At 44.7% G+C, this 16,971-nt stretch overlaps 1 protein-coding gene across 11 annotated transcripts in view; it reads right to left on the reverse strand.

Annotated features, from left to right (window-relative positions):
- Positions 1-16,971, reverse strand: part of larp1b (La ribonucleoprotein 1B) — a 67,262-nt gene that overhangs the window by 17,829 nt on the left and 32,462 nt on the right. For 7 of the 11 annotated variants that reach the window (XM_033643080.2, XM_078175391.1, XM_033643077.2 and 4 more), the window contains 3 exons: positions 10,368-10,730; positions 1,004-1,118; positions 563-732 (listed from right to left, as the gene is read on the reverse strand). In XM_033643080.2, the coding sequence (XP_033498971.1) occupies positions 563-732; positions 1,004-1,118; positions 10,368-10,730 (648 nt within the window). The remainder of the gene's footprint in view (positions 1-562; positions 733-1,003; positions 1,119-10,367; positions 10,731-16,971) is intronic. The other 4 variants (XM_078175394.1, XM_078175392.1, XM_078175390.1 and 1 more) reach the window with 1 other exon arrangement.

Genomic DNA, 16,971 nt, shown 5'->3' on the forward strand with positions numbered 1-16,971 from the left:
GATTATTTATCAGGATTATATATTGGGATTATTTATTGGGATCATTTATCAGGATGATATATTGGGATTATTTATCAGGATCATTTATCAGGATCATCTATTGGGATTATTTATCAGGATTATATATTGGGATTATTTATTGGGATCATTTATCAGGATGATATATTGGGATTATTTATTGGGATAATTTATCGGAATTATTTACTGGGATAATTTATCAGGATTATTTATCAGGATCATCTATTGGGATTATTTATCAGGATTATATATTGGGATTATTTATTGGGATCATTTATCAGGATCATCTATTGGGATCATTTATCAGGATTATATATTGGGATTATTTATTGGGATAATTTCCTGTTTCTAGGGAGAAAATATTTTTATTTTAAATGTTAGATCTCGTCTCTCACTTCATGTTCCATACTTTCATCCCTTTTCTATCCTTACAGCTCTGACCTGTCACAGCTGCTGCACAACAACAACAACAATCTCCTTGTTCACACTGAGGACCTTTGACATAAAACAGGATGCTGATCACAGAGAGCGTCTCTGAGCTCACCTGTCCATCAATGGTGCCGCTCTCCTTCATGACGGGGTAGAAGCGTGGCGTCTTGTTGGGGTCCTGGCGTCCAGGGGTGCGAGGCGTTCTGGGGGTTCGGGGCTGGTGAGCACTGGGCGACTCTGGGACCGTTGTAGGCAGAGAGCGGGCCAACTCTGCTCCGCTGTCCACTGACGACACACAAAGTCCAGTCAGGTTCATTTATCATCACACAGCACCCATGATGTCATCAATATACACACTGCTCTCAAACAGTATTACATGTTTCAGTTTTAAGTAAATTTTATGTAGGGTGTGGACACACACACACACACACACACACACACACACACAGAGTCTTCACATCATGAATCTTCACAAACATCAAACCGGCCTAACGAAGGCAGAAGTTTAAGGAAGATCACAAACAGGAAGTTCAGCTGGTGTCAAACACAAACCCACCTGGCATGAGAGGAGGCGGGACTTCCTGGTTGGCATTGACGGGTACTTTGGGGGTGAGAGTGTCAAACTCATCTTGACTGATGAAGTTCAGCTTCTTGAAGTTCTCCGCTTCCTGCTGAGGAACAGAGGAAGGACATGAGCCGTTACAAATGGAGTAACCCACTCAAACGTATCGTCACAGACTAAACTCTGGACTGCGTATTCAGCACTGCAGGTTTTTAGTATTAGTTAAAGCTGAAACACAGATGAGTATAAAAAGATCCTGAACACTGCTCATTGTCAATGTCTCAGCTGTGCAGTCAGCAGAGCCTCAGACACATCAAACATTTGTACTGATTATTATTTTATACCTTATCAGTTGAATCGATCATTGGTTATTGTCTCAGCTTCATGAAATTTTTTTTAACTGTTTGTGTTAAGTCACATCAGTCAGCATGTGACCTGTTGTCTGTTAAAACTCATAATAATATTCTTTCCTATCTTTTAGTGCGGCTGCTCCAAGAGCTTTTAGTTAAAAATCTTTTTAGAAAGGCGCCGGTGACGTCACTGCCTCTCCTTCAGCATCTGTCTGTCCTGAGCTGTTTGACACTGTCACAACAGACACACAGAAACTCATCTGTGGGAGCAGATGACCCTCTGATAATGTAGCTTCACAATAGCTACCAAGCTAACGTTAACGTTAATGTAAAGATACATATAGCAACAACACACTTGTTTTATGAAGCACTGGGATGAAGCGCTCCTCAGTGCCCCGCTCTTTAAACACTTCGAGGAAAACCTGAATCTAACAGAGAACAGAGGTGATGATGATGATGATGATGATGATGATGATGTCAGAAACAGAAAGCATCTTCTCCTTCACTCTTCACTCATTAAACCCAACCTCCTGCTGTATCAGAGCGGTGACTCTCCCACAGGTGTCACTGATGATAAACTCTGACTTCACTTAATACAGATTTATATCTGTATCTATTGATCAGAGACTCTATTGACCATATACTGATCATGTGTTGCAGCTCCGCCCTCAGATATGACCTCAGAGTATCAGTGATAACAGCAGCAGATTGGAGGTGAAGGTACCTGATAGGACGGTCTGTGTGACTCACAGCAGATGTGCAGCGGACTCTGACCGTTACACGCCACCGTCAGAAAAAACAACATCCAGGTGACCTTCGTGTGTGTGTGTGTGTGTGTGTTCAGGCGTGACATTTCCCACATGTGGCAACATCATTGATAACCTCTGATCCAACCAACAAGCTGACGCCGCCGAAAACTCAACGACAACAACCACACGTCTCTTCATTCAGCTTTTAGGTTTTTATACACGTCCACCCAGTACACACACTTCACTACCCCTGTACATAGTACACACACTTCACTACACCTGTACATAGTACACACCCTTCACTACACCTGTACATAGTACACACCCTTCACTACACCTGTACATAGTACACACACTTCACTACACCTGTACATAGTACACACACTTCACTACACCTGTACATAGTACACACACTTCACTACACCTGTACATAGTACACACCCTTCACTACACCTGTACAGAGTACACACACTTCACTACACCTGTACATAGTACACACACTTCACTACACCTGTACATAGTACACACACTTCACTACACCTGTACAGAGTACACACACTTCACTACACCTGTACATAGTACACACACTTCACTACACCTGTACAGAGTACACACCCTTCACTACACCTGTACATAGTACACACACTTCACTACACCTGTACATAGTACACACCCTTCACTACACCTGTACAGAGTACACACACTTCACTACACCTGTACATAGTACACACACTTCACTACACCTGTACATAGTACACACCCTTCACTACACCTGTACATAGTACACACACTTCACTACACCTGTACATAGTACACACACTTCACTACACCTGTACATAGTACACACACTTCACTACACCTGTACAGAGTACACACACTTCACTACACCTGTACATAGTACACACCCTTCACTACACCTGTACAGAATACACACACTTCACTACACCTGTACAGAATACACACACTTCACTACACCTGTACAGAATACACACACTTCACTACACCTGTACATAGTACACACACTTCACTACCCCTGTACATAGTACACACACTTCACTACACCTGTACATAGTACACACACTTCACTACACCTGTCCAGAATACACACACTTCACTACACCTGTACATAGTACACACACTTCACTACACCTGTACATAGTACACACACTTCACTACACACACTTCACTACACTTGTACATAGTACACACACTTCACTACACCTGTACATAGTACACACCCTTCACTACACCTGTACATAGTACACACACTTCACTACACCTGTACATAGTACACACCCTTCACTACACCTGTACATAGTACACACCCTTCACTACACCTGTACAGAGTACACACACTTCATTACACCTGTACAGAGTACACACACTTCACTACACCTGTACATAGTACACACACTTCACTACACCTGTACATAGTACACACACTTCACTACCCCTGTACATAGTACACACACTTCACTACACCTGTACATAGTACACACACTTCACTACCCCTGTACATAGTACACACACTTCACTACACACACTTCACTACACTTGTACATAGTACACACACTTCACTACACCTGTACATAGTACACACCCTTCACTACACACACTTCACTACACTTGTACATAGTACACACACTTCACTACACCTGTACATAGTACACACACTTCACTACACCTGTACATAGTACACACACTTCACTACACCTGTACATAGTACACACACTTCACTACACCTGTACATAGTACACACCCTTCACTACACCTGTACATAGTACACACACTTCACTACACCTGTACATAGTACACACCCTTCACTACACCTGTACATAGTACACACCCTTCACTACACCTGTACAGAGTACACACACTTCATTACACCTGTACAGAGTACACACCCTTCACTACACCTGTACATAGTACACACACTTCATTACACCTGTACATAGTACACACACTTCACTACACCTGTACATAGTACACACACTTCACTACACCTGTACATAGTACACACACTTCATTACACCTGTACAGAGTATACACACTTCACTACACCTGTACAGAGTATACACACTTCACTACACCTGTACATAGTACACACACTTCACTACACCTGTACATAGTACACACACTTCACTACACCTGTACAGAGTACACACACTTCACTACACCTGTACAGAGTACACACACTTCATTACACCTGTACAGAGTATACACACTTCACTACACCTGTACAGAGTATACACACTTCATTACACCTGTACATAGTACACACACTTCATTACACCTGTACAGAGTACACACACTTCACTACACCTGTACATAGTACACACACTTCACTACACCTGTACAGAGTATACACACTTCACTACACCTGTACAGAGTACACACACTTCACTACACCTGTACAGAGTATACACATTTCACTACACCTGTACATAGTACACACACTTCACTACACCTGTACATAGTACACACACTTCACTACCCCTGTACATAGTACACACCCTTCACTACCCCTGTACATAGTACACACCCTTCACTACCCCTGTACATAGTACACACCCTTCACTACCCCTGTACATAGTACACACCCTTCACTACACCTGTACATAGTACACACCCTTCACTACACCTGTACATAGTACACACCCTTCACTACACCTGTACATAGTACACACCCTTCACTACCCCTGTACATAGTACACACCCTTCACTACCCCTGTACATAGTACACACCCTTCACTACCCCTGTACATAGTACACACCCTTCACTACCCCTGTACATAGTACACACCCTTCACTACCCCTGTACATAGTACACACCCTTCACTACACCTGTACATAGTACACACCCTTCACTACCCCTGTACATAGTACACACCCTTCACTACCCCTGTACATAGTACACACCCTTCACTACACCTGTACATAGTACACACCCTTCACTACCCCTGTACATAGTACACACCCTTCACTACACCTGTACATAGTACACACCCTTCACTACCCCTGTACATAGTACACACCCTTCACTACACCTGTACATAGTACACACCCTTCACTACCCCTGTACATAGTACACACCCTTCACTACACCTGTACATAGTACACACCCTTCACTACACCTGTACATAGTACACACACTTCACTACCCCTGTACATAGTACACACACTTCACTACCCCTGTACATAGTACACACACTTCACTACCCCTGTACATAGTACACACACTTCACTACACCTGTACATAGTACACACACTTCACTACCCCTGTACATAGTACACACACTTCACTACCCCTGTACATAGTACACACACTTCACTACACCTGTACATAGTACACACACTTCACTACACCTGTACATAGTACACACACTTCACTACACCTGTACATAGTACACACCCTTCACTACCCCTGTACATAGTACACACCCTTCACTACCCCTGTACATAGTACACACCCTTCACTACCCCTGTACATAGTACACACCCTTCACTACCCCTGTACATAGTACACACCCTTCACTACCCCTGTACATAGTACACACCCTTCACTACACCTGTACATAGTACACACCCTTCACTACCCCTGTACATAGTACACACCCTTCACTACACCTGTACATAGTACACACACTTCACTACCCCTGTACATAGTACACACCCTTCACTACCCCTGTACATAGTACACACACTTCACTACCCCTGTACATAGTACACACACTTCACTACCCCTGTACATAGTACACACACTTCACTACACCTGTACAGAGTACACACCCTTCACTACACCTGTACATAGTACACACACTTCACTACCCCTGTACATAGTACACACACTTCACTACACCTGTACATAGTACACACACTTCACTACACCTGTACATAGTACACACACTTCACTACCCCTGTACATAGTACACACACTTCACTACACCTGTACATAGTACACACCCTTCACTACACCTGTACATAGTACACACCCTTCACTACCCCTGTACATAGTACACACACTTCACTACACCTGTACATAGTACACACCCTTCACTACTCCTGTACATAGTACACACACTTCACTACACCTGTACATAGTACACACACTTCACTACACCTGTACATAGTACACACACTTCACTACACCTGTACATAGTACACACCCTTCACTACCCCTGTACATAGTACACACACTTCACTACACCTGTACATAGTACACACCCTTCACTACACCTGTACATAGTACACACACTTCACTACACCTGTACATAGTACACACACTTCACTACCCCTGTACATAGTACACACACTTCACTACACCTGTACATAGTACACACACTTCACTACACCTGTACATAGTACACACCCTTCACTACCCCTGTACATAGTACACACACTTCACTACACCTGTACATAGTACACACACTTCACTACCCCTGTACATAGTACACACACTTCACTACACCTGTACATAGTACACACACTTCACTACACCTGTACATAGTACACACACTTCACTACACCTGTACATAGTACACACCCTTCACTACACCTGTACATAGTACACACCCTTCACTACCCCTGTACATAGTACACACACTTCACTACCCCTGTACATAGTACACACACTTCACTACACCTGTACATAGTACACACACTTCACTACCCCTGTACATAGTACACACACTTCACTACCCCTGTACATAGTACACACACTTCACTACCCCTGTACATAGTACACACACTTCACTACCCCTGTACATAGTACACACACTTCACTACACCTGTACATAGTACACACACTTCACTACCCCTGTACATAGTACACACACTTCACTACACCTGTACATAGTACACACTTCACTACCCCTGTACATAGTACACACACTTCACTACACCTGTACATAGTACACACACTTCACTACCCCTGTACATAGTACACACACTTCACTACACCTGTACATAGTACACACACTTCACTACACCTGTACATAGTACACACCCTTCACTACACCTGTACATAGTACACACCCTTCACTACACCTGTGCATAGTACACACCCTTCACTACACCTGTGCATAGTACACACCCTTCACTACACCTGTACATAGTACACACCCTTCACTACACCTGTACATAGTACACACACTTCACTACACCTGTACATAGTACACACCCTTCACTACACCTGTACATAGTACACACCCTTCACTACACCTGTGCATAGTACACACACTTCACTACACCTGTACATAGTACACACCCTTCACTACCCCTGTACATAGTACACACACTTCACTACCCCTGTACATAGTACACACCCTTCACTACACCTGTACATAGTACACACACTTCACTACCCCTGTACATAGTACACACACTTCACTACACCTGTACATAGTACACACCCTTCACTACACCTGTACATAGTACACACCCTTCACTACACCTGTACAGAGTACACACACTTCACTACACCTGTACATAGTACACACCCTTCACTACACCTGTACATAGTACACACACTTCACTACACCTGTACAGAGTACACACCCTTCACTACCCCTGTACATAGTACACACCCTTCACTACACCTGTACAGAGTACACACACTTCACTACACCTGTACATAGTACACACACTTCACTACCCCTGTACATAGTACACACACTTCACTACACCTGTACATAGTACACACCCTTCACTACACCTGTACAGAGTACACACACTTCACTACACCTGTACATAGTACACACCCTTCACTACACCTGTACATAGTACACACACTTCACTACACCTGTACAGAGTACACACACTTCACTACACCTGTACATAGTACACACACTTCACTACACCTGTACAGAGTACACACCCTTCACTACACCTGTACATAGTACACACCCTTCACTACCCCTGTACATAGTACACACCCTTCACTACACCTGTACAGAGTACACACACTTCACTACACCTGTACATAGTACACACACTTCACTACCCCTGTACATAGTACACACACTTCACTACACCTGTACATAGTACACACACTTCACTACACCTGTACAGAGTACACACCCTTCACTACCCCTGTACATAGTACACACCCTTCACTACACCTGTACAGAGTACACACACTTCACTACACCTGTACATAGTACACACACTTCACTACCCCTGTACATAGTACACACCCTTCACTACACCTGTACATAGTACACACCCTTCACTACACCTGTACATAGTACACACACTTCACTACCCCTGTACATAGTACACACCCTTCACTACACCTGTACATAGTACACACCCTTCACTACACCTGTACATAGTACACACACTTCACTACCCCTGTACATAGTACACACCCTTCACTACACCTGTACATAGTACACACCCTTCACTACCCCTGTACATAGTACACACCCTTCACTACCCCTGTACATAGTACACACACTTCACTACACCTGTAGTCTAGGAGGAACCTATACACTTGTAAAACTAACAGGTCGATGAAGGACGCCATCTCCATCACCCTCCTCACTGTACTGCTCCACCTGGAACAACAGGGAGCGTACACACTGCTGCTGTTTAAGACCATCTGACCTGCTGACTGTTTCTAACATGTCTGACCTCAGTGCAGATCACAACATCTGCCTGTGGAGAACAGTCTGTCAGGGGCCCCACTGTTCCTCCACCCTGACACTCAGCACAGGGGCCCCACCGTTCCTCCACCCTGACACTCAGCACAGGGGCCCCACCGTTCCTCCACCCTGACACTCAGCACAGGGGCCCCACCGTTCCTCCACCCTGACACTCAGCACAGGGGCCCCACTGTTCCTCCACCCTGACACTCAGCACAGGGGCCCCACCGTTCCTCCACCCTGACACTCAGCACAGGGGCCCCACTGTTCCTCCACCCTGACACTCAGCACAGGGGCCCCACCGTTCCTCCACCCTGACACTCAGCACAGGGGCCCCACTGTTCCTCCACCCTGACACTCAGCACAGGGGCCCCACTGTTCCTCCACCCTGACACTCAGCACAGGGGCCCACATGTTGGCGATGAGTGAAAGAGTCTGTGCAGACTGTGAGAGGAATGGAGCGATTATTCATTTATTTATTTATTTATTTATATGACTATTTCTGACTTGTGTTCGTGTGTGAGCATGCTCCATCTGTGAACATCACAATAAAGACATGGGAATGATTCAGTGATGAAGTCCAACTGTGTGACGGAGTGTAACCTACAGACAGACGAGGCAGCAGGTAATACAAGCAGGTCACTGGGTTCTGGAGCAGGTGTGTGTGTGTGTGTGTGTGTGTGTGTGTGTGTATCACCGCAGTGGGTGATAAATAGTGGTTTATTTTTGTCGTCCTCTGCAGTCAGACTGAACCGCTCTGTCACACTGAGCTGAAGCTCTGAGGAGACGTCTCAAACACCAGCACAGTGAACACACACACACACACACACACACACACACACACACTTTCTGTGTGTTTTCACTGACTGTGTCCCTGAACACACCACTGAAGGTATCTCAGCTGCTGTCAGCCCTAGAGTGGTCTCCTTTGGTCTGAATCAGATAACAAATCAAAAACTTGCACGTGTGTGTGTGCGTGTGTGTGTGTGTGTGTGTGTGTGTGTAGAATAAACACCTGAACACCAGAGTGTGTTTCTGTGTCTGTCCTTAATGCCAGGTTCACACTACAGGATATCAGCCTGATTACAGCCTGACGCAGCGTCGTACTGTCATGACATGTCAGCTGTATTAAAATCATAGCTGCAAATTAAAGCACCAACAGATGTAAAAACACACAGAGACAATACATCTGTGATCAGCTCCCTAATTTCACTTTAACAATTTTTTAAATCTTTTTCAATTTCTCATTTTTTTAACTTAAAAATCAGCCTCAACAAGCAGCCTCAAACATTATGAGCTCTGATAGTTTGACATTATGACGATGATGTGTTAAAATCATTGATATCTTCTTTCATTGTTTTCATGATTGTAATGTTTTTATTTTACTGTTGTTGGTTTTAATTAATCTGACCTGTGAGGACACGGTGACCTCGTTAGGAGAAGCGCCACATAAATAAAATGTATTATCAATATTATTATATGAAGGTTCAGTTTCTGTCATTCATGTAATTTCAGATTTATATGTCCTCCATGTTGGTAGAGATCTGCAGGTTAATATCTGCGGCCTGAACTCTGCTCTCTTTCTACAGCGTCTCTTTGTTCGATGTTCTCTTACCTTGCTGCACTCCACCTGCTCCTCCCCCTTCCACAGGTCCTGCTCGTAGTAAAACAGCCCGTCGTTGATGGCTTTGGCGAGGTCGGCGGTGAGCTTGGCTCTGGACTCGTGGTTTCCCGTGCGGTCGCCGCCGGGGTGCTTTCGGAGATAAGGAGGGGTCTGGGTGACGATGAGGATCTTGTTGACGTCCTGGTCGTCCAGCTCGTAGTCCGAGTCGTCCTCTTCGGACCAGTCGGTGAACTTGTTCTTCCTGGGCGCCATCTGCTCCATTTCTTCATCAAACAGGAAGTCCAGCTCCTCCTGGTCAGGCTCGGCGGCCTGTGGAGGAGGCTGGCGGCTGCATGGCGGCGCCTCACCGCGCTCCTGGAACGACACGGTGAGTGAGACAGAGGTTAACGAAGGAAGAGAGGAGAAGCAGATAGATGCGAGTGGACAGCATCTGTGTTCAAGGTTAAAGGGTTAATCAAGTTTGGTTTGAGGAAACTTTATCAACCAGCAGATTTAACATGACAGACAGCGACTCCTGTTTCATCTTGTATTGTTCACAATCTGTTTAAATGGTACATGTTTTCTGAGGCTGCTGCACCTGTTGATTATATCTGACACGAACATTCTTCTTATCTGTAAAGTTAAAGTAAAACATGACGTCACAGATTTATCTTGTAGTTTGAGACGATAACTCACAGGTCCATAAACTAGGACCAGAACAGGCTCTGATGATTCATGCTCCTCTGTATCAAACATCCTCTCAGACATGGTGCAGCTGTTTTATACAATATAAATGTTCATGTGTCGTACAAAACGAGACGTAGAAAATCATTTCATTTACAACAGTATTGATCACACTGCTGTCAGCACAACACTTACAGTTACAGTTTAACTGTATAGTTATATGATGAAATGAGTTTCAGTCATTTAAATGTATTCCAGTGTTTCTGTGTCATCTGGCTGGTTTTATATCAGCCTGTTCAGGTTTATACATATAATCAGAAATGCATAAATCAGACTGGTACAATAAAAAATAAATATACGTACATACGTATATTTATTTTTTATTGTACCAGTCTGGTTTATGTTTGAGTTTTTTTGTGTTTATTTTAACAGGCCAGAAAAAACTTCAGTGCCTGAAATGTGTCGATGACCTCATGTTAGAAATCAGCTGATCACTGATGGTCGTCCTGTGACTGTGTGTTTGACATGAGGATGAGCACATGAGTTTAAGGGTTCAGGGGATGAAGGGATGAAGGGTTAAAGGGGTGAAGGGATGAAGGGTTAAAGGGTTAAAGGGGTGAAGGGTTAAAGGGTTAAAGGGTTGAAGGGATGAAGGGTTGAAGGGATGAAGGGTTAAAGGGTTAAAGGGTTAAAGGGTTGAAGGGATGAAGGGTTGAAGGGATGAAGGGTTAAAGGGTTAAAGGGTTGAAGGGATGAAGGGTTGAAGGGATGAAGGGTTAAAGGGTTAAAGGGTTGAAGGGTTGAAGGGTTAAAGGGCTGAAGGGTTGAAGGGATGAAGGGTTCAAGGGATGAAGGGTTAAAGGGTTAAAAAGGGTTGAAGGGTTAAAGGGCTGAAGGGTTGAAGGGATGAAGGGTTAAAGGGTTGAAGGGATGAAGAGTTAAAGGGTTGAAGGAAGGGATGAAGGGTTGAAGGGATGAAGGGTTGAAGGGATGAAGGGTTGAGGGGTTAAAGGGATGAAGGGCTGAGAGGTTAAAGGGTTGAAGGGATGAAGGGTTCAAGGGATGAAGGGATGAAGGGTTAAAGGGATGAAGGGTTCAAGGGATGAAGGGTTCAAGGGATGAAGGGTTGAGGGGTTAAAGGGCTGAAGGGATGAAGGGTTGAGGGGTGAAGGGATGGAGGGTTAAAGGGATGAAGGGTTGAGGGGTGAAGGGATGAAGGGTTAAACGGATGAAGGGTTAAAGGGATGAAGGGATGAAGGGTTCAAGGGATGAAGGGTTGAGAGGTTAAAGGGATGAAGGGTTCAAGGGATGAAGGGATGAAGGGTTAAAGGAATGAAGGGTTGAAGGGATGAAGGGTTAAAGGGATGAAGGGTTGAGGGGTTAAAGGGATGAGGGGTTGAGAGGTTAAAGGGTTGAAGGGATGAAGGGTTGAGGGGTGAAGGGATGGAGGGTTAAAGGGATGAAGGGTTGAGGGGTGAAGGGATGAAGGGTTGAGGGGTGAAGGGATGAAGGGTTGAGGGGTGAAGGGATGGAGGGTTAAAGGGATGAAGGGTTGAGGGGTGAAGGGATGAAGGGTTGAGGGGTGAAGGGATGAAGGGTTGAGGGGTGAAAGGTTTGAGGGGTTTGAAATGGATGAAGGGTCAAAGGGATGAAGGGTTGAGAGGTTAAAGGGATTAGGGGCTGAGAGGTTAAAGGGTTGAAGGGATGAAGGGTTGAGGAGTGAAGGGATGAAGGGTTAAATGGATGAAGGGTTAAAGGGATGAAGGGTTAAACGGATGAAGGGTTAAAGGGATGAAGGGATGAAGGGTTCAAGGGATGAAGGGTTGAGAGGTTAAAGGGATGAAGGGTTCAAGGGATGAAGGGATGAAGGGTTAAAGGGATGAAGGGTTGAAGGGATGAAGGGTTAAAGGGATGAAGGGTTGAGGGGTTAAAGGGATGAGGGGTTGAGAGGTTAAAGGGTTGAAGGGATGAAGGGTTGAGGGGTGAAGGGATGGAGGGTTAAAGGGATGAAGGGTTGAGGGGTGAAGGGATGAAGGGTTGAGGGGTGAAGGGATGAAGGGTTGAGGGGTGAAGGGATGGAGGGTTAAAGGGATGAAGGGTTGAGGGGTGAAGGGATGAAGGGTTGAGGGGTGAAGGGATGAAGGGTTGAGGGGTGAAAGGTTTGAGGGGTTTGAAATGGATGAAGGGTCAAAGGGATGAAGGGTTGAGAGGTTAAAGGGATTAGGGGCTGAGAGGTTAAAGGGTTGAAGGGATGAAGGGTTGAGGAGTGAAGGGATGAAGGGTTAAATGGATGAAGGGTTAAAGGGATGAAGGGTTAAACGGATGAAGGGTTAAAGGGATGAAGGGATGAAGGGTTCAAGGGATGAAGGGTTGAGAGGTTAAAGGGATGAAGGGTTCAAGGGATGAAGGGATGAAGGGTTAAAGGGATGAAGGGTTGAAGGGATGAAGGGTTAAAGGGATGAAGGGTTGAGGGGTTAAAGGGATGAGGGGTTGAGAGGTTAAAGGGTTGAAGGGATGAAGGGTTGAGGGGTGAAGGGATGGAGGGTTAAAGGGATGAAGGGTTGAGGGGTGAAGGGATGAAGGGTTGAGGGGTGAAGGGATGAAGGGTTGAGGGGTGAAAGGTTTGAGGGGTTTGAAATGGATGAAGGGTCAAAGGGATGAAGGGTTGAGAGGTTAAAGGGATTAGGGGCTGAGAGGTTAAAGGGTTGAAGGGATGAAGGGTTGAGGAGTGAAGGGATGAAGGGTTAAATGGATGAAGGGTTAAAGGGATGAAGGGTTAAACGGATGAAGGGTTAAAGGGATGAAGGGATGAAGGGTTCAAGGGATGAAGGGTTGAGAGGTTAAAGGGATGAAGGGTTCAAGGGATGAAGGGATGAAGGGTTGAAGGGATGAAGGGTTAAAGGGATGAAGGGTTGAGGGGTTAAAGGGATGAGGGGTTGAGAGGTTAAAGGGTTGAAGGGTTGAGGGGTGAAGGGATGGAGGGTTAAAGGGATGAAGGGTTGAGGGGTGAAGGGATGAAGGGTTGAGGGGTGAAGGGATGAAGGGTTAAATGGATGAAGGGTTAAAGGGATGAAGGGTTGAGGGGTTAAAGGGATGAGGGGCTGAGAGGTTAAAGGGTTGAAGGGATGAAGGGTTGAGGAGTGAAGGGATGAAGGGTTAAATGGATGAAGGGTTAAAGGGATGAAGGGTTGAGGGGTTAAAGGGATGAGGGGCTGAGAGGTTAAAGGGATGAAGGGTTAAAGGGATGAAGGGATGAAGGGTTGAAGGGTTCAAGGGATGAAGGGTTAAAGGGTTGAAGGGTTAAAGGGATGAAGGGATGAAGGGATGGGGAGTTGAGGAGTTCAAGGGATGAAGGGTTCAAGGGATGAAGGGATGAAGGGTTAAAGGGATGAGGGGCTGAGAGATTAAAGGGTTGAAGGGATAAAGGGTTCAAGGGATGAAGGATTGAGAGGTTAAAGGGATGAAGGGATGAAGGGTTAAAGGGATGAAGGGTTGAGGGGTTGAAGGGATGAAGGGTTAAAGGGATGAAGGGTTGAGGGGTGAAGGGATGAAGGGTTAAAGGGATGAAGGGTTGAGAGGTTAAAGGGATGAAGGGTTGAGGGGTGAAAGGGATGAAGGGTTAAAGGGATGAAGGCTTGAGAGGTTAAAGGGATGAAGGGTTAAAGGGATGAAGGCTTGAGAGGTTAAAGGGATGAAGGGTTGAGGGGTGAAAGGGATGAAGGGTTGAGAGGTTAAAGGGATGAAGGCTTGAGGGGTGAAAGGGATGAAGGGTTGAGAGGTTAAAGGGATGAAGGCTTGAGGGGTGAAAGGGATGAAGGGTTGAGGGGTGAAAGGGATGAAGGGTTGAGGGGTGAAAGGGATGAAGGGATGAGGGGTGAAAGGGATGAAGGGTTGAGAGGTTAAGGGATGAAGGGTTGAGGGGTGAAAGGGATAAAGGGTTGAGGGGTGAAAGGGATGAAGGGTTGAGGGGTGAAAGGGATGAAGGGTTGAGGGGTGAAAGGGATGAATAGTCCCTTACTGAGCCCTAGTCCACACGAGCACAGGCATTTTTAAAACTGAACTTTTTTAGCCTCCAGTTTTTAAAAAATCTGCATCCATACAAGTGGTGTAATAAAAATACCTCCATCCACATGACACCGCAAATTCCACTATCAAGCAATGTAATACACATGCCAAAGCAGTAGGTGGCGATACAACTCCTAACTGTAAGGCCATTGTAGCCAATCAGAAGGCAGTAAAACGTCATCACCGGAAAAACAACAATCTCTGAACTCCCCCTCCAACACCCACTCAGCAGAAAGAGTGTCGAAAATTCTGATTCATCAGCAGCTCCGTGAGAATCACTGTGTCATTATGTCACTGAGTAGCGTTAGTTCTATGATACAGCCACAAAGTGCTGATATGCTGCTAAATAGCAGCAGTATTTTGTTTAGGTCCATCCTCAAATCGTCTCTCGCACACACTGGATCAGGTAATAACACAGCTGTTTTCTGTTTACGTCGCACACTGTGACATCATACAATGGAGACGAGACAAAATAACTGTGGTACATGACTGCTGACACTGGACTTTTCCAAAAAGTTCACCCTGGACTCCGGTTACAAATAACTCCGGTTACAGGGGCCCAAAACTGCGGTTACGTGTGGATGAAAGGCCAAACCGTGAGCAAAGAGTCACGGTTTTATAAATACCCGCGTTGGTGTGGACAGCCCCTCAGATAGTACCTATCTAACCTCAAACACAGCTGTAAGACCTAATATATATTTAGATTGCTTCTCCCCAATTTCTCTTCAAGAATTGACAGCAGTGATTTCTTCATCTAAATCATCAACGTGTCTCTTAGACCCCATCCCAACTAGGCTACTTAAGGAGGTCTTTCCTTTAGTTAACACTCATATATTAGATATATCAATCAATATATCCTTATTAACAGGCTATGTACCACAGTCTTTTAAGGTAGCTGTAATTAAACCTCTACTAAAAAAGCCCACCCTGGATCCAGAGGTGTTAGCCAACTATAGACCAATATCTAATCTTCCCTTTATGTCAAAGATCCTTGAGAAAGTAGTCGCAGACCAGCTGTGTGATTTTCTCCATGATAATAATTTATCTGAGGAATTTCAGTCAGGATTTAGAGTGCATCATAGCACTGAGACAGCTCTAGTTAAAATTACAAATGACCTTCTGATTGCTTCAGACAAAGGACTCATCTCTGTACTTGTTTTATTAGATCTTAGTGCGGCGTTTGACACAATTGACCATCAAATTCTACTGCAGAGACTGGATCACTTAATTGGCCTAAAAGGTTCTGCACTAAGCTGGTTTAAATCTTATTTATCTGATCGTTTTCAGTTTGTTGACGTTCATAATGAATCATCCTTACGTACCAAAGTTTGTTTTGGAGTTCTGCAAGGTTCTGTGCTCGGACCAATCCTATTTACTCTATATATGCTTCCTTTAGGTAACATCGTTAGAAATCACTCTGTAAATTTCCATTGTTATGTGGATGATACACAGTTGTATTTATCGACGAAGCCAGAAGAAAGTAATCAATTAACTAAACTCCATAACTGCCTTAAAGACATAAAGACTTGGATGAGCACCAATTTCCTGATATTAAATTCAGACAAAACTGAAGTTATTGTTCTTGGCCCCAAACAACTCAGAGACTCTTTATCTGATGACATAGTTTCTCTAGATGGCATTGCTCTGGCCTCTAGCACTACCGTAAGAAACCTCGGAGTAATATTTGATCAAGATTTGTCTTTTAATTCTCATTTAAAACAAACCTCACGGACTGCATTTTTTCATCTGCGTAATATTGTGAAAATTAGGCCTATCCTGACCCGAAAAGATGCAGAAAAATTAGTCCACGCTTTTGTTACCTCAAGGCTGGATTACTGTAACTCTCTATTATCAGGTAGCTCTAGTA

Source organism: Epinephelus lanceolatus, chromosome 15 (assembly GCF_041903045.1).
Source record: "Epinephelus lanceolatus isolate andai-2023 chromosome 15, ASM4190304v1, whole genome shotgun sequence".
Classification (NCBI taxonomy): Eukaryota; Metazoa; Chordata; class Actinopteri; order Perciformes; family Serranidae; genus Epinephelus; species Epinephelus lanceolatus.